Source organism: Equus przewalskii, chromosome 13, assembly GCF_037783145.1.
Source record: "Equus przewalskii isolate Varuska chromosome 13, EquPr2, whole genome shotgun sequence".
NCBI classification, from domain to species: domain Eukaryota; kingdom Metazoa; phylum Chordata; class Mammalia; order Perissodactyla; family Equidae; genus Equus; species Equus przewalskii.
Genome location: NC_091843.1, coordinates 40,219,975 through 40,237,977, shown reverse-complemented (window position 1 = coordinate 40,237,977; position 18,003 = coordinate 40,219,975). Strand labels below are relative to the sequence as shown.

At 41.3% G+C, this 18,003-nt stretch overlaps 2 protein-coding genes and 1 long non-coding RNA gene across 5 annotated transcripts in view; 2 read left to right on the top strand and 1 right to left on the bottom strand.

Annotated features, from left to right (window-relative positions):
• Positions 1-1,958: 1,958 nt before the first annotated feature.
• LOC103543313 (uncharacterized) lies at positions 1,959-2,678 on the bottom strand. The gene is made up of 2 exons (XR_542863.2): positions 2,544-2,678; positions 1,959-2,151 (listed from the first exon to the last, which is right to left on the bottom strand). It is a non-coding gene; the product is annotated as an uncharacterized lncRNA (long non-coding RNA).
• On the top strand, positions 2,060-10,900 carry CAMLG (calcium modulating ligand). Of its 2 annotated transcripts, XM_008510189.2 has the most exons (4): positions 2,060-3,051; positions 4,734-5,194; positions 6,860-6,925; positions 10,277-10,900. In XM_008510189.2, exons 1-4 carry the CDS (start codon positions 2,880-2,882, stop codon positions 10,466-10,468), a joined length of 891 nt encoding a protein of 296 aa, XP_008508411.1. In that variant the 5' UTR covers positions 2,060-2,879; the 3' UTR covers positions 10,469-10,900. The 2 variants fall into 2 exon arrangements, with proteins under 2 accessions (XP_008508411.1, XP_008508419.1); XM_008510197.2 differs by lacking the exon at positions 6,860-6,925 and having other exon boundaries at positions 2,274-3,051.
• A 3,983-nt stretch (positions 10,901-14,883) lies between these two features.
• Positions 14,884-18,003, top strand: part of DDX46 (DEAD-box helicase 46) — a 60,249-nt gene continuing 57,129 nt past the window's right edge. The window contains exon 1 of one of the 2 annotated variants that reach the window (XM_070570965.1): positions 14,884-15,135. In XM_070570965.1, the coding sequence (XP_070427066.1) occupies positions 15,119-15,135 (17 nt within the window). In that variant the 5' untranslated portion in view covers positions 14,884-15,118. The remainder of the gene's footprint in view (positions 15,136-18,003) is intronic. The other variant, XM_008510209.2, reaches the window with a different exon arrangement.

The following is an 18,003-nucleotide window of genomic DNA, read 5'->3' as shown; positions in this document are numbered from 1 at the left end:
TCTGTCAAGCTTTCCCTCACCCTCTCCCTAAGAATGGGGTTTTTAATTGCATTTCCTGGCCCCTTGGCCAAAACTAGGGCTGCTAGCGGTGATTTAGGGCTCCTGTCCTGCAGTGATTTGGGGATATCACCATTCCAGTCCACAACAGTGGAAAGTCTAGTGGTTGCCCTCTCTGCTGCCTCCCTATTTATAAAGCTGCAGTCCAAGGCTATGTGGGTCAAAAGCAAATGACATTTGAAGATTTTTGGAGGGAGGGCTGACCTCAGGCAGTCAGTTTGGCCTGTCTCCCCATGGTTCATGTGGAGCACTTTCAGGGCTCCTTACCCCATAGAATGTGCCACCATTGCCTGCTTTTGGACTTGCAGCCCAGCAAGCACCTGACCACTCCACAAGGCTTTGTGTTCCTCATATTTGATCTGCTGAGATGTTTCTCTTGTTTTTGAGTCCAGCTATTTCTTTTTTTCCCTTTATATCTTTAACCGTTATTGTTCTTGCTGTGTGGAATAGAGAGGGGTCCAAGCATGAATTTACTGCCTAAATTTAACCCCAGAAACTGAATTCTAGTTTTATCAGTTATGACTCAATCTGTTCAGCTTTGTATCTATTTATCAATAAAGTATTAATATTACCCTATGTACACAATGCAAGATCAAATAAAAATTATACATAAAACTCATTGAAAATGCCAAGTTTTAACACTTCCTCTAAAAGAAAAATATCTGCAACTATTGAGGTAAGATTAATCTAGTGCTATCAGTGGTAGGCTTGGGGCAAAGTGGTAAATTAAAAAAAAAAGAGAAAAGGGACAGCCTCCCTCTCTAGTGAGAAAGACAAATTAATACAAGTTGTAAGTAAGCATATCATTTATCAAAGAATCACATGTACCACTGAGAAGTACCAGGAAGTTTAATAAACTACACAAACCTCACAAGGAAATGGTTCTTCAGAAATAAGCATGTAATATGAAGACTGGGACACTTTTAATTTGCACCCAACTGAATGAGTCATCATACATCAACACAACAACACTATCTGAAGAACCAAAATTTTCATTTGGCTTCTACAGGCTGTCTCAAATGACAAAAATCTTTTGTTTATCCCGGAATTGTATTTGGTCTTGACTCACCAGGACTGTACCTCATCAAATTCTGCACATTTGTTACTACTTATTTCAGTGGTAGAATTTTTTTAAAGCACAGTCTGGGGCTCAGAGAAATAGAACTGTACAGATATGCAGAGGAACCTCTTCTAATACTGTAAAATTTTTCACGAGGGGGGCCACCCAGGGCATAGTGGTTAAATTCAGCGTGCTCTGCTTTGGCAGCCGGGTTTGAGATTCGCATTCCGTGTGCAAACATAACACCACTCCTTGGCCACTCTGTGACCGTGTCCCACACGTAAAGTGGAGGAAGACCGGCACAGATGTTAGCTCAGGGCTAATCTTCCTCAGCAAAAAGAAATTAACTAAGGCATGTCCCTAGGATTTAGCTTTTATCCAATCAAGTGAGAAAGTTCATTGTTTATACGTGATCTCCTTATGTTGTTGAATCCCAAAGATAAGTTGTTTGTTTGGTTTTTTTTGTTTTTTTTTTTTAACATTTTTCTCAAACTCCTTTTCTGTCTGGGACGGGGTCAGGTGACTAACAGTTAATTACAATATTTTATTACTTTGTCTAAGTGGGGTTTCACCCGCTTCCTGAGTTTGGGTGTGACTGTGCAGCAGGCTTCATTACAGGGGGCCCACTAAGCTGCTTCCACCCTCTGCAGCCTCAGGTTCAGGCCATAGTGCCCTTGCCCTCTCGGCAAGGCTTGACAGAAGATTCGATTCCTTCACAGTTACTCATTCACTTAATCATTTCTGAGCGCCACGGCTTATTAGACTCGTGGGTCCCAGGCACTTAGCTTACTGCGCTCCTTCCGCCTGTGTTGGTATAAGGACGACTATAATCCAGGCTGGATTCAGTATTATATACTATCATTACACTTTTATTCTGATTTTAAAAGTAATTAAAACATATTCTTGGGCCCCTAAGACCATCGCGGACCCTCCATACTGCCTAATGGATAAGCGGGCCCCGCTGGGCGCTCACACTCTTCTGGGAGTTGCCGCCGTGAACAAAACACAGTGCTTGTCTTCATGGAGGTGATATTCTAGCGAGCGAGAAACGGACAATACACAAAATAAGAAAATTTAGTTTGTAGTCACTTATACATGTTAAAGAGAAAAATAAAGCAGATCTGGAGAACAGGGAGTGTTGAGGGGGTGGCAATGTAAACAGAACGGACGAGGAAGGCTTCTCGGGGCAGGTCTTGAACAAAGACGTGAAGAAAGGCTGGAACAACTAGGCGCGAACCGGGAGAACAGCAATTTAAGAAGCGGAATCAGCACCGAGCACAAACCCCAAACGCAACGCTCCTAAGGCGTCGCTCCCAGAGTTACGTATCGCCGCGGCCTGTAAGCGAGGCCGCAGAAGGTCACTGGAAGCAAGCGCCTGCTGCCGCATCCTCCATTTTGCTTCCTGGTAGTAGTCTCCGACGCTTACCCCTCGCTTTTTCCTGTTCGTGAGGTTGGGTGACGCTTTCCTTCACCTCCGAGTGAACAGCAGGGGAGCCTGGCGGCTGGGAAGAGGAGCAAGAGCCAGCCAAGGCGGGAGAACCTGGGGCAGCCGGCTCTGCCCTCATCCAAGATGGCGGCGCATGTCTCGCGAGGGATTCGGTCGGGAGACGCGCGTGCTTAGCCGTCAGCCTCCGGCCTGGCGCTGGGGGGGCGAGGCTACGCTGGGGGCGGACGCGCTCTCTGCGGCCCGGCCTCAAGTCATCAGCGCCGCCGCCGCCCCCAACAGGACTCTCGTCACCGCTCCGTGATTGCAGAGGGGAAGATGGAGCCGATGAACGTCGCTACTGACAGCGGGGACCGGCCCGGGGCCCTGGCGGGCTCAGGCCTGTCGGCTTCCCAGCGTCGGGCCGAGCTGCGGCGGAGAAAGCTGCTCATGAACTCGGAACAGCGCATCAACCGGATCATGGGCTTTCACAGGCCCGGGAGCGGCGCGGGTGAGGACCTCGGTTTCCCCTCAGGCTCCCGCCCACCCCTTTGAGTCTTGAGGATCATTCTTTCTTTCCCTCCTCCACCCGCTGGACCCTTTTGACCAGGCCCTGCTCTCTGACCTCCGCGCTCTCCCTGCTCCTTAGGTGATGTCCCAGGTTCTCACTTCTTAACCCCGGACATTTCTAGTCACTCTCCTGTTTTTTTCCGGAGGCTTTGCCCTGAGGTTGTCCCCACCTCCACCGCGGGCTGCGAAGCCCTCGCTCCTGAGTCCCTCAGCCGTGGTGCCCTCTGCCCAGGTACCATGAGACAGCCCCTTCTTTCTTCCTCGCCCCCTCGCCTCTCTTGTGGGGCGTACATTTTATCCCCATGCAGACTGCTCTGTCTGTTGTGCCCCGCAGGAAGATTGCTTTCCTATCTTTGCTCTCCCTTCCATTGCCTCCCCTAGCGTCTGCCGCCTTCTACCTTTTGCTGTAACTGTCGGCCCACGTAAGCTTGTCTTTCCTGAACTGTCCCCTAGTCCTTCCTACGTGGATCAGGGACTCTTGTGGTCATATCCTTCTGTTTGTGTTCAGTGCCCTCAACACTGGTCATCTACAGCCCTTCTAAAACAGGTCAAAAAATTCGGAGCGACCATTTTTTTATTAGACCCAACAAGTGGGACGTGCCCAGCCGAGGTCTGCTCTCCTAGTGTACTGAGATCGAGGTGATTGATGTCAGGAGCTGCGTTTAACCCTAAAGAGCTTTCTTCATTTCTCCCCCAGTGACGTGTACAATGAGTTTCTTAAAATTTTTTTTCATGTGAATATTGATTGAACACTTAGTATGTGCTGGTTCTCTAAGTTTCCATTGAGTCTTGCCTTTAGTAATTGGCCGTTAGTCACTGGTTGAAGCTCCTTAGACCTTATGATTTCTGCCCTGTCGGGCTTTACATATATAGCTCTGAACTTTTAAACAGTTCACAGGTTTTCGGCTGGAAACTATGGAGAGGTAAGAGCACTATTTCAGATTCTCCTAGAATAATAGATAGAAGACGCATTTCTTCCTTTAATGATTAATAGCAGGATATTTATTCTTTCCCAAAGCATGCATTATCTTTCTCAAGGTACATTCTGTATTTTGTTCTCTTGCTTTGAAACTTTTATATGTCAGTTAAGGTTTTTGTTTTGTTTTAAACCAGAACAGCATCCTAAAACTGCTTAAGTACCTACTGACGGCTCCCTGACGACCGTAGAAGGATTACGTAAACATAGCTGAAGGATATGCCACACCCTATGCTGACACACTCAGCATTCAGAAATCTAATATGGAAATACAGATTTTAAAAAGCATTGATAATTCTATATTTTTAACCAAATAAGCTAGAACAGCCAATGCAGTCATACTTCTGGGCTATATTATCCATGAAAACTTGTGTTTATAGCCTTCTCCATCCTTGACTATCTTTCCCAATTTGTGTACTATTCTTATCTTCTGCCCAGAAAGCTTGGATTCTGTCTTCTGCAGGAATACTCTTTTTGGGTGATATATTTTGAGTGTGTAGAGGAACTAGTTTATTTTTTCCTGCAGAATCAGCATTAATTTAGATTCAGACTGCAGAGTTCTAGCTGCAGCAGCATATTTTTTAATATTAATATGAAAGGTATTTGCCAGTATGTAATACATAAGGCTTCTAAATTTCTTTTCTCAGAAGAAGAAAGTCAAACAAAATCAAAGCAGCAGGACAGTGATAAACTGAACTCCCTCACCATTCCTTCAGTTTCAAAGCGAGTAGTGCTGGGTGATTCGGTCAGTACAGGAACAACTGACCAGGCGAGCGGTGTGGCCGAGGTAAAGGGGACTCAGCTGGGAGACAAATTGGACTCTTTCATTAAACCACCTGAGTGCAGCAGTGACGTGAGCCTTGAGCTCCGGCAGCGGAACAGAGGGGACCTGACAGCAGACACTGTTCAGAGGGGTTCTCGCCATGGCCTAGAACAGTATCTCTCCAGATTTGAAGAAGCAATGAAGCTCAGGAAACAGCTGATTAGTGAAAAACCCAATCAAGAGGATGGAAATACAACAGAAGAATTTGACTCTTTTCGAATATTTAGATTGGTGGGATGTGCTCTTCTTGCCTTTGGAGTCAGAGCTTTTGTTTGCAAATACTTGGTAAGAAACATAATGGAAAATGCAAATTTGTTATAATAATGAGTGCTTTTAATCCACAGAATTCATTGCCAATATTAACTTTATATTTACCAGATTCACGTGGCTATTTGGAGATGTATTATAAACTGCTATTCACCTTAGTGATAGAATGAGGTGTTCTGATTAAATACAGACCCTAATAATACTGCTAAACTTTTTCTACATGCTAGGTACCATTCTAAGTGCTTTATATATTAATTCATTTAATCCTTATTGTTATGAACTAGGTATCGTTTGAATCTGTGTTTTATAGATGAGGGAGTGAAGACTCAGAGAGGTTAAATCATTCGCCCAAGGTCACACAGCTACTGAGTGGCAGCTAGGGTGAAACCCAGGCAGTTTCATTCCAAAACCAAAGGGAATCTTTGATACTGACATATAGTAGATGTTAATTAACACTTTTTAAATAATTTGAAATGTTAAAATGCAGTTCCTGTGGTCCTGAACATGATGTAGTTTTCCTATGGTTCAGAAGGCATTTTAGCTTTTATAATGTTGTAGTGTTATGGCAGTCCATTTTCTTTGTACTTTCAGGTACAAAGGCTTCCATTTGACTTTCAGGCAAAGGCTGTTCATTGAAAGTTGGGATTTACTGATCTTTATTTTTTTCAGTGTGTGGAGGAATGCAGAAAAGCATAGCTCATAGTTCAGTGTCTTGCTCTTTGAGATATTTCCATTCAGTAGACATTTTAAGAATACCTACCAAGTACTAGGCGCATAAGTAAATTTTACAGATAAGATATTATTAAGCAAAAATTTTTTAAAATCTATTTTTATGCAAATCTTTTCTTAAAGAGCATCTGTTTAACAGATTTGATTTTTTGTGTGTGATGATAAATTGTCAGCTTTCAGCATTTAGTGTGACATGTAGCTGCTTATTTTCCTTATCTAAAGGGCTCTGTGCTTTCCTGCTTTTAAAGTTATGTCCTATTTTTGTGTCTCATTTTTGTGTGAGGTTTTTTGGCTTTCTGGTTTTCTTTGCTATCAGATTTTCAACTATTATTTCTCATTGCTCTCACTGTACTTCCCCTCTAGTAATATTTGCTCCTTCACTCCATTATATTTTTAATTTTAGAAATGATTATGTAAATTAAGTATTATTTTGATCTTATTTTATTTTATTGTGTGAAAATCAAGATAACCGAGTCATTTTATCTGTAGTAAGAGTAGCTCATCATTTGAGGGCCGGAGATGTAGCTATATGAGTTACTGCCTTGCCCCAAAGACTGAGGAATGTATGGCATCTCAAGTACTGGGCACTTTACTCGTGCTTTCAAATTGTCAGTTAGTTACCTCTAGATGAGAGAGATATTACTGCATGACATATGCATCTATCACCATTGACTACTTTAAATCATTTAAAAGATAAGTTTTTATGAGAGAAGACATTGTTGGGGACATTAAAAGAATGTGACAACTTGAGAAACATGTTTTATGATAAGGAAATCAAATTTCTTTATTTTCTTCACCCTTCTGCAGAAACAAGACTACTTTCAGCTGCTACAATTAAATATTTTATTACAGTTTTTTTGTTTGGAATTTGATAACTGCTGTTAGTTTAATTTATTGTGTTTTTTTGTGAATGATTATATTGGAAATATATAATTTTATCTTCTATCTTCACAGTCCATATTTGCTCCATTTCTTACTTTACAACTTGCATACATGGGACTATACAAATATTTTCCCAAGGTAAATTAAATTTTTTTTCTAAATTATGGTGATGTATTTAGATTAATTAATGACTAGATAATTTTAAGAACTTCTCAAAAGTTAGTTGTATTTATGGTCTGAATTAGTGCTACCAAAGTGTAATTGGACCACCAGCGCTGATCTTCAAACTATTTGTTTCCTTTTGTAATGAGTTAAGTTCAGAAAGTGAGTAATTAGAAACTTTTGTGGCAGTTTGACATTGCCATAACATTTTTATTGTGTTTTACAAAAATGTTAGTCCACCATGGATTAGGAGAAAGAAACCTCATGAAATCGTCTGACAGTGTTTGAATAGTACTTGTCTAAGAAAGTGTTCAATTTAATTACTGAGTAAATTTAGTAATACATTTTATCTATAATAAAGGAAATTAATTTTAAAATGGGTTCAGTTATCTTACTTTGGTCTTTACTGGACACTTAGTAACAATACACTTTATCTTTAATGTTGAGGGCCAGATATTTGCAAGAAATATTTGGCTCAGATTGCAAAACAGAATCATGGGGCGTGTCCATCTTTGCCTGGTCTGCTTGCCTACAGATGTATACATACTTTTATGGGACTTGGCTTGGCTGGTGTAGAAGATAACCTTGCGTGATTGAGCTTTGTGTGAGATTTTTGCTAAAAAATGGCTGCTTGGCTATTTGCTTAGTCATTTGTAATGTACTGATAGACCTCGTGTGTTTTTAATGGATTTGAAACATTTATATTTTTGAGGAGTCAGGTCAAATACACAAAGTAAAAGAGTAAAGAAAGAAATGTAATTTTATTAATAAATTTTTTTATGATTAGATGTATATTTATTGACCTACCCCAAAAATGTAATTTTAATTAAAGCATTTGCTTAGAAATTTATCCGTGAAACAGTGATTATAGTTTTGTAATAGCGAAAGTTTGGAAACCAGTAATAAGTGTCTAGTTATATGTCCAGTAATAAGTGACTAGTTAAAAAAAATTATGGCATATCCATTCAGAAGGGGGAAGCTCTCCCTATACTGTTAATGGTAAGCTTGCCAATAAATGTTAAGAGAAAAAAACAAAATACAGAATAGAATCTATAGTATACTTTTTTTTTGTAAAAAGGAGGAAAATAATATATATTTGATTTTGCTTGTATATGTATAAAGAAACTTGGGAAGAATATTCCATGAAACTATTAACATTGCTTATTTGTGATAGAAGTATATATGGGTTACTAGGTAAACGGGGGAGAGAAAAGGGATGGAGAATACTGTATACTTTTCTCTCAACAAAACATTTTGTTATAACAGTTTTTAAATACAGAAAAGTTGAAAGAATTGTGCAGTGAACACACATTTATACTTACCACCTAGATCCTATAATTAACATTTCATTGTATTTATCATCTCTGTATCCACTTTTCTGTCCATTTTCAATACATCTTTTTTTCTTGATGTATTTCAAAGTATGTTGTAGATGTACACATTAGTATGCTTTACACATTTCACTTACATATTAACTACAATTCAGTGTTTGTTTATGGTTCTTACTCTTTTCTTTAAGGTAAAATTTTCATACAGTGAAATGCTCAGGTCTTCAGTATACCATTTAATGAGTTTTGACAACCTGGGAAACCTAAATCCTTTCAAGGTTGAGAACACTGCTGTCAGGAAGTTCCATCATGCCTTTTTCCAGGCATCCCCAGCCCCTACACCCTGAAGGTCTAATTTTCTTTTTCCCACCATAGATTAGTTTTGCCTGTTTTAATAGTTCGTATAAATGGGATTGTTTCTGTATGTACTTTTTTGTACAAGGCTTCTTTTATTCTGCATAATATTTTTGAGATTCATCCACGTTGTTGAGAGTATCAGCGGTTCATTCCCTTTTTCTTTTTGGCTGAGTAATATTCCATCGTGTGAATATATCCATTTCTTTAATCTTATGTTGATGGACATCTTGGTTGTTTCCTGTCTTTGGTTGTTATGACTAAAGCAGCTAAGAACTTTATTTTTTTTTTTAATTTTTCCTTTGTCTTTCCAAAGCCCCCTGGTACATAGTTGTATATTTTTAGTTGTGGGTCCTTCTAGTTGTGGCATAGTGGGATGCTGCCTCAGCATGCATTGATGTGCAGTGCCATGTCCATGCCCAGGATCCGAACCAGCAAAACCCTGGGCCACCGAAGCGGAGCGCGAGAACTTAACCACTCAGCCACAGGGCGGCCCCAGAACTTACTTTCTTTTTTTTCTTTTTGAGGAAGATTAGCCCTGAGCTAACTACTGCCAATCATCCTCTTTTTGCTGAGGAAGACTGGCCCTGAGCTAACATCAATGCCCATCTTCTTCTTTATACATGGGATGCCTACCACACACAGCATGGCTTTTGCCAAGTGGTGCCATGTCCGCACCCGGGATCCGAACTGGTGAACCCTGGGCCGCCGAAGCGGAACGTGTGAACTTAACCCCTGCGCCACTGGGCCAGCCCCAGAACTTTCTTGTATGAATCTTTTTGTGGCCATAGGGTTTGATGTCTCTTGGGTAACTATAGTTTTTTATATTTAAAAAATTTTTGAAGCATGTGACTGGATTTGGTGATACCAAATCAGTAAATTAAATGAAAATTTAGACTTGAATCTCTTAAAAAGTGACATTAGAAAATTGTATTAGAAAATAAATGTTCTCTCTCCCCTCCAAAATACTCTGAGCTGTTCAGTGATATTCTATTGCATGTGTAATCAACTGTGAATTCTTTTGCACTGTAATTAGGGCTCTGCAGAATGTTCCCTTTATTCTTTTGCAAATTACTCCCTGTCCTTCAGTACACCTTGCACTCTTCTGACTTTTGTTGTTGTGAGACTTACCTTACAAAAAGATTTCTCCTCTCACTTCTGCTCATCTAAATCTTGCTTATTCTTTAAGGCTTATTTTTAATTCCACTTCCTCCTGAAATACTTCCCTGTGCTTTATTTATACATAAAACCCTGGAAGAATGTCTATCTCCTTTGAGCCACTATGGCACACATTATCCATGTCATTCATTTAGCCGTTATTTATATCCTGTCTGGTAATGTTTATCCAGTTTTTGTCTTAGGCTGTTGTATATGTCTTAAATCATTATTTATGACTTGCTTCCAAGATAGGACTTTTTTTTTAACATTTGATAGCAAGAGCAGTCTTTTCCCTACTGTCTAGCAGTTTCCTGCTTTATATGTTATATGCTCAGTAAACGTTTGTTGATATATTATTGATTGATGTTTTGAAACTTCATTAATAGTTTTGAAATCAGTTAGGCAAAAATAGCACTGATAATGTTTCTGTAGAGCTTAAGAAGTCTTCTGAAAGCTGTAAGATTTATTTAAATCTTTCTCTAAACAGAGTGAAAAGAAGATAAAGACAACGGTGCTAACAGCTGCGCTTCTGTTATCTGGAATTCCTGCTGAAGTGATAAATCGATCAATGGATACCTATAGCAAAATGGGCGAAGTTTTCACAGATCTCTGTGTCTACTTTTTCACTTTTATCTTTTGTCATGAACTGCTTGATTACTGGGGCTCTGAAGTACCCTGAAGCCTGCAGAACTCAGAAGGAGAAGCTTTAAAAAATCGAATTTCTCTTCTACGTTGCAATGTCTTTAATTTAAAGAGGCAAATCAGTTTACACCTTTATGTAATTCTTTTACTTTATAGGGGTTGTAAAGCCACTTGATTAGGATTGGAATGGCAGGTTCCCTGATTTAAAAGGGTTGAGTTTGTATTAATACTGATGTGATGAATAGAGTACGAATGTCATTAATTGATTTTTCTTGTTTAATTAGAATCCCTAGTCTACACCTTTCCCTAACTTCTCTGATTTGTGATTCTTCTTTTGGGGGCTGAGCTAGTGCTTTTAGGCTACCAGATGAACATGGTCTCAGCCAGTCCAAAGACTGTATCTTGTATTTCTGTTGTTCTGTCCTAAGAAATGGAGCCATCTTTAAAAATAAAATGAAAGAAACTGAAATTGTCTAATGTTAAGTCTACACATTTTAACTTAAGAGAACTGAATAAGGTAGCCAATTTTATCTTATCTTGTTGAGTCAATATCTTAATTTTTATTCCAGTGCATATATTTAATGGAAGAAATTATTAAGATTCATACATGTGAAATTAGAAGGTATTTATGAAATCTTTATTTTACTTTAATTTTTATTTATGAGAATTTTTTATTACCAAACTCAGAATTGGAAATTTTCACTTTTTTTTTTTTTGAGGGAGATTAGCCCTGAGCTAACATCTGCTGCCAATCCTCCTCTTTTTGCTGAGGAAGACTAGCCCTGAGCTAACATCCATGCTCATCTTCCTCTACTTTATATGTGGGACGCCTGCCACAGCATGGCTTGACAAGTGGCACCATGTGCGTACCCGGGATCTGAACCAGGAAACCCCGGGCCACTGAAGCGGAATGTGTGCACTTAACTGCTGTGCCACTGGCCAGCCCCCAAATTTTCACTTTTGAGTTTTCAATTTTCAGAAGTGTGTTTTTTGGGCAAACTAGAATAGAATGATTAGATATAAAAATGGGATCTGAAGAATCACTTGAAGTATACAACCCAATAGCATAAATATCTTTTTAACTAACTTGGTGACACTGTCGTATTTGGAAGATTTGTCTTCTTAAAAAAGTATAAAACATAATGTTATATTGTTTGGAATTACATTTCCTACAGATTTTTGTATGGTTTATTTGGTTAATCTTTGTGATATTAAAAACATATACTTTTTTTTTTAATTACTCACAAAGTCTTGATTTTTGTCATTTTATTTTGAACCAGAATAATGGAGAATAAGTATAATAATTTAAGTCTGTTCTGCTGACTTAGGTTAAGATTATCAGCACAAATTTTTCATGATTCCATGACAAATCTAGTATCTAGTTGATTGGAAAGCATCCTTAGATTTGTCACTTTCTCCCCATTCCCTGCCAATACGCTAGTGGTCTTCACTTGCATGTTTACTTCTTTCATTTCTTAACAAAAAGGCCCCGTTTAGCCAGTTGACACATGCCAAGTTTTAGTAACTGTAGGTCATTATCAAATTTATTTCAAAGAGAAGAGCTGTACGGTATCTGTGTCTATTGATGCCCTTATTTCTCTGCAGCTAATTGGCATCTTCCTGATCATTTGCTCAAGTGTGTTTAATAATATCAAATGGAAATGGAAGTTTCTTAGTGTTTGGAATAAGTAAAAAGAATATTTTATTTAGAAATTTTACTGACTTGAAATGTATATGGGTTAAAACTAGATTCACAAGGATGGTTGTTTAGAGGTGACGTCTTCAGTCAGTAGCTTTTCAGTCTGATCACTTGTGTAAATGGACATGTGCATCACAGTTGGTACTAAAAACAGCAAGAAGGTTATGAGATACTCGGAACTGGGTTAATTAATCCACATCAAAATCTGCTTTGGAAGCCATGGCAGATTGCTAAAAGTGGTATATTGGAGATACTGTGCACTATAATTACTCTTTCACCTATGCTAATAGATAAAGCAGCTTCTTCCAGGACATAGAAGGGCTGTGAATTTGTGGGCGTAAAAAGCCAGTCAGAATTGTCATGTGAATGTATTCTCTAAGAGGAGTTAGAAATGAAGTATCTCAGAAAGAGCTCTGGCCTGAGTATCAGATGCCTGGGTTCTGGTTCCAGTTTAGATTCCAAAAAGTTACTGATCCAGGATTAAATTTGTTTCCCAACTCTCAGTTTTCTTGCTTAAAATCAAGAAATTTGAGTATGTGATTTTAAAAATCTGTTCCAGCTGTAACATTAACTTCTGCATGGCCTTATCCAGGTCCATGCCTTCAAATACCATATATTATTCTACATTCTATAAAGTGCTTATGAGCCTTATGTCTCCAACTTCTATTGCTCCCTTGAACTCCAGATGCATATCCAGTAGTCCCTCCTTATCTGAGGGGGATGCATTCCAAAACCCCCAGTGGATGTCTGACACTGCTGATAGTACTGAATCCTATAGATACTATGTTTTTTCCTATACTACATACATACTTGAGGTATGACAGCAAAACTAGTGCGAATTTCTTTATAGTTTCACAGATAGAAGATTCATCCTTACCGTAGATCTTAGCAACCTCAGCATGCAATTTTTTTCTTTCCTTAGTAAGTTGAGAACTTTCACCTTTTCACTTAAAGGCAGCACTTTATGGCTTCTCTTTGTCATATCGGAATTGTCAGCATCACTACTCTTGAGCTTTGGGGCCATTGTTAAGTAAAATAAGGGTTATTTGAACACAAGCACTGCAATACCTTGACAGTCGATCTGATAACCCAGACAGTCACCAGGGGACATTGAAACCTAGGACCATGAAACCGCAGGTAAAGGGGGACTACTGTATCCCCTTATGTAGCCATTATTTCCTTTTGGATATCTAGAAGGCATCTCAAACATCACATCGCTGAAACAGAAGGATTGATTTCTCTACTGCCAAATCTGCTGCTCCCATGCCTTTCTCATCTCTGTAAATTCGCCAGAATCCATAGTACCTTTCTTGAAAATCTCGGAGTCATCATTATTCTCCCTTTTCCCTCACAGTTCACACCCAATTTATCAATTACTGTTTCGAGAGCTACCTCCAAAAACATCCAGAATCTGAACACTTCTCAGTGTCTCCACTGTTTACGCTAGTGGTTTCCTATTTCTTTTAGACTGAAACCCATACTCCTTACCTTCAACCAACATACAAGCAATTTACAGTGGCTCTGATACCTAACCCTCATTGGTGTCCGTTCTGTCACATATTTGCTCAGGGCCTCCTTACCCTTGGCATAGACTGCATGCTCTCACAGGTGGGCAGTAAGCCACTGAGGAAGAGCAGAAGCTTGTCTTGGTGTCTTAACTTGATTTCATTTTTTAGGAAAACGAAATTTGAGGTGACATTTACGTACAATAAAATGCACCAATTTAACGTGCACAGTTCGATGAATTTTGACAAACATACTCACCCAACGACCACCACAATCAAGATATAGAACTTTTCTATCATCCTGATATTTAAGAAAGTAAAATAGTACAGAGGCATGTGAAGTAAATAAGAGAGGCTCTACCCAACTCCATTACAGCTTTCTGCTGTAACAACATTTGTGTGTTCCACTAGGCGAGCCATCAAGCTTGACTCTACTTGAGAGTCACCTGGGAAGCTTGAAAACTCCCAATGCGCAAGTTGCACTCCAGACCAATTAAAATAATATCAGGATGGAACACAAGCATTTGCATTTTTCTTTTTTTGTTTTTGCTGAGGAAGATTTGCCCTGGGCAAATTTTGTATGTGGGTCTCCACTGCAGTGTGGCGGCTGAAGAGTGATGTAGGTCAGTGCCCAGAACCGAAGCAGAGCACGCCCAATTTAACCACTATGCCACCAGGCTGGCCCCTGCTTGTTTTTGTTTTTGTTTTTATTAAAGCTTCCAAGTGCAGGTAATGTTGAGAACCATTATAATCTTGCAAATGTGTTTTTAGCTCTTGGTTCTCTTCTCCACCAAGTTAACTCCTACTCAGTCTTCAAATCTCACCTCAAGTGTCACTTCCTCAGGAAATTCTTTTTCTGAATCCCTCTCCTATGGTGGAATCTTTCTTGTTGCATTACGTCTGCTCGTGTTGTTGGTAATGTCTATATCCCCCACTAGATTGTAAGCTCCCCAGGATCCAGCACGTGCCCGACACGTAACAATAAATATAAATGAATGGGAGTGAATGGAGACGTTTGTAGCATCTCTTAGCGCAGGTTCAGGCGGACGTCAGCGCACGTCCAGGATAGTTCGTGGATGCACATGGCGCCCGGGTGACCCTTGCAGCAAACACCCTCTCAGGGCCCGCAAAGCAGACGCGCCGCACTCCACCGCACCAACGCGCGGGGGCTGCCGCGGCCGGCCTGGCAGGGACAACCTGGCCAAGGCCGCGTGTTTCGGCGCGGCCGGCGCTGTGCGGCCTCCAGCCGAGAGACGGCGCTGTGGAGATAGGGCAGCTTCCGGCCCGCCGCTTCCTTCCTTCTTCCGCCGGCGCCAGCACGTCCTGTTTTCGTTGGCCGCGCTCGGATGGCGGCTGCTGCTGGAGCTGCTGCCGCCTCGTAGCGCTGCCTCTCGCACGGCGAGCCGAGGGCAGCGCGGCGCCTTCCTTTGTCCGGGTCTCCTGCGCGTGGTCCCGAAGGGCGCCCTTCCCCGCGGCCGGCAGCATGGGCCGGGAGTCACGGTGAGGCGGCGCGCCGAGCGGGCGAGCGGCTTCCTTGGAGCGGGGGAAGAGGCGGGAGTTGAGGTGGCCGCGGCGCCAGGCCTGCCCCGGCGCGGCCCCACGTGCGGCCAGCGCTGCCCGCGGCCGCTGGAGGGGCTGGGGACCCTCGGCTGAGGGAATGGCGGTGCTTGAGTCGGCGACGGCGCTACCCTCGCCGGGCTGGAGCCCCTGGAGAGGGAACACCCCCCAGGACGTCGGTGGTCCGGCACCACGTCCCGCCTCTTCCGCGGTGCCTGCCCTCGTGGCCTCGGGCAGTAGTGATGTCGGGTGAATTTCTTACCGCTTCGCCTTTGCAGCGTTTCCTTGGAGACTGTCGCGCTCTATTTTAGTTCTCTGTGCCTGTGTGATATCGTCCCAAGTCGGTTGAAAGGAGCGTGTGGACACACATTTTTACACCACCGACAGCGCTCTACCTTACTGGGCTTTTCCTGGGCTACAGTAGATACTTGCATGGGCATTTTCTTCGCAATTAGACTTCGTATTTATGTTTTCTCTATCCTTTTTAACCTGTGGACTGGGAGGTCTCATTAGAGCTATGATACTTCTTCAAAACTTTAGATCGTTACCTGGCTTGGGACTTTGAGGTTTTTTCCCTTAAAGATGAATGTTTACTATATGTTTAGCAGGAACTGAAAGATCCTTTGTATTTAGGATATAAATAATAAGCAAAGTAATAGTATTTTATTGAGGTAAAATTTACATTCAGGGAAATGGATAAAGCTTAAGGGTAGAGCCTGATGAAATTTAGCAAATATATAAACCGTGTTAACCATCACCTAGATAAAGAATGTGTCCATAACTGCGGAAAATTCCTGTAAAGGTCTTTAGATCTCCCTGAAGGCATTGCTATTCATCTGGTCACCCAGACCAGAAACCTGGAAGTGATGTTTATTTGACTCATTCTTCTCTCTTACTGCCTACATCCAGTTCAATTCTCTACCCTTTCCCTGTTCCCACTGTTCCTGACTTGCTTGAGGCCCTAATCATTTATTGCTCAGACTGCTACACCTGCCTCAAATTGATTGTCTCCTGTGATCTTGCCCTCCTAGTAGATGCCTCACACTGCAGCCATCGTGATACTTCTGAAATAAAGGTCAGATCGTGTCATTCCCCTGCTGTCCTCTCCATTGGTTCTTACTGCTTCCAAGATAAAATCAGACTCCAGCATGGCCTTCAAGCACCTGCATGAGAAAGTCCCTGTATTCAGCCTTCTCCCGTCTCTGCCCGGCCTGGCCTGTGCTCTCGGTTTGTTCAGGGCATAATGAAAGGCTCAGAGATGGAAGAGAGCCGGGTGTTAGAGAAATCAGTAAAGAGCGTGGTTTGCCTCCATCTGTAGGTTTCATCAAGGGTTGAAGAGAAGTAGTAGGAGGTAGGTTCTGAAAGGGACTCAGGCCCAGAAGGTGGATGGACTGTAGATTAAGTTTTGAGGATAAGAATTTATTTGGGAGCCTTTGAAGATTTTGAGTAAGTGTGTATGTGTGTATATAATAGGATCAGAACTCTGGTTTACGCAGATTACCCTAACAGCAATGAGTAAAACGGATTTAAGGGAAAGGGGAGAAGCAGCAGGAAGACCAGGGGTCTTCTAAATGTCCTCTGTGGATAAGTCTGTTATGAAGTAGTGACAGAGGGGACTCGGAGGAGGCAATATCATGTGAAAAGAATGACAGAAGTGAAATTGGGGATACTTGGTGTTTTATTGGTTGTGTAGAATGGGAAAAAGAGAAAATATTGAAGATAAGTGGTATCTTTGAGCTTGCTGACTGGAATTTGGGATGATAAATTGTTTGGGGAGGGGAGGTAACAGGTTTGGGTTTCTACATGTTGAATTTCAGGTGCTTGAGGGATAAATCAGGTGTTCTCATTCCCTAGCAATGTTAGCCAGGTTTATTGCTTTAAGTAGCCTTTGTACCCTGATGACTTCCTAATTTATATTTCTTTCGTTAACTCCACACTCATTTCAACTACCTGCTCTGTATCTCCACTTAGATGCCTAATATCCTGATTTCCCACCTTCCTCTCAAACCTACTCCCTCAGCCCTCCCATCTTAGTAAATGGCAACTTCATCTTTCTACTCTATCTGGCCAAGGATCTTGGAAACACCAATGATGTCTCCCTTGCTATCACTCTTGACATTTAATTAGTCATTAAATCCAGTCAGCTCTAGCTTCAAAATATCCAGATTTTGACGCTTTTGAATGACTCTACACTTGACAGTCTGATCCAAGCCACCACTGTCTTTTCCTTGGATGATTTCTGTAGCATTCTGTTTTTCCTGCTTCTGCCTTTGCTTTCCTTCGGTTTGTTGTTCCCTCAGCAGCCAGAGGAAAGCTTTATAAACATTAGTGATGTTATGTCACACCTCTGCTTAAAATCTTCCAGCAGCTTCCCATCTTACTCAGAGTAAAAGAGAAAGTCCTTGTAATGGCCTCTAAGGCTCTATAAGGCTCCCCACGTTGGGCTACCCTGCTGTATCTCTTACCTCCTTTCATGGCACTTTCTCTCGCTCATTCCGCCCTAGCTACATCTGCCTTCCTTGCTGTTTTGTGAACACACCAATCAAGTCTTCTCTTCAGGGACTTTGCACTTGCTGTGCATTTTGCCTGGAAGGTTCCTCCCCCGTATGTCTACATGGTTCCTTCCTTTACTTCTTTCAAGCCATCGAAATGTCTTTTTATTAGTGAGGCCTTCTCTAATCGCCAAGTATAAAATAGCAGACCTCCTACCTCACATTCCCTTTTTTCTTTACTCTGATCTGTTTTTCTCCATAGCACCACATGACATATTGTATATTTATTTTTTATTTATTTTATTTTTTTCTTTTTGAA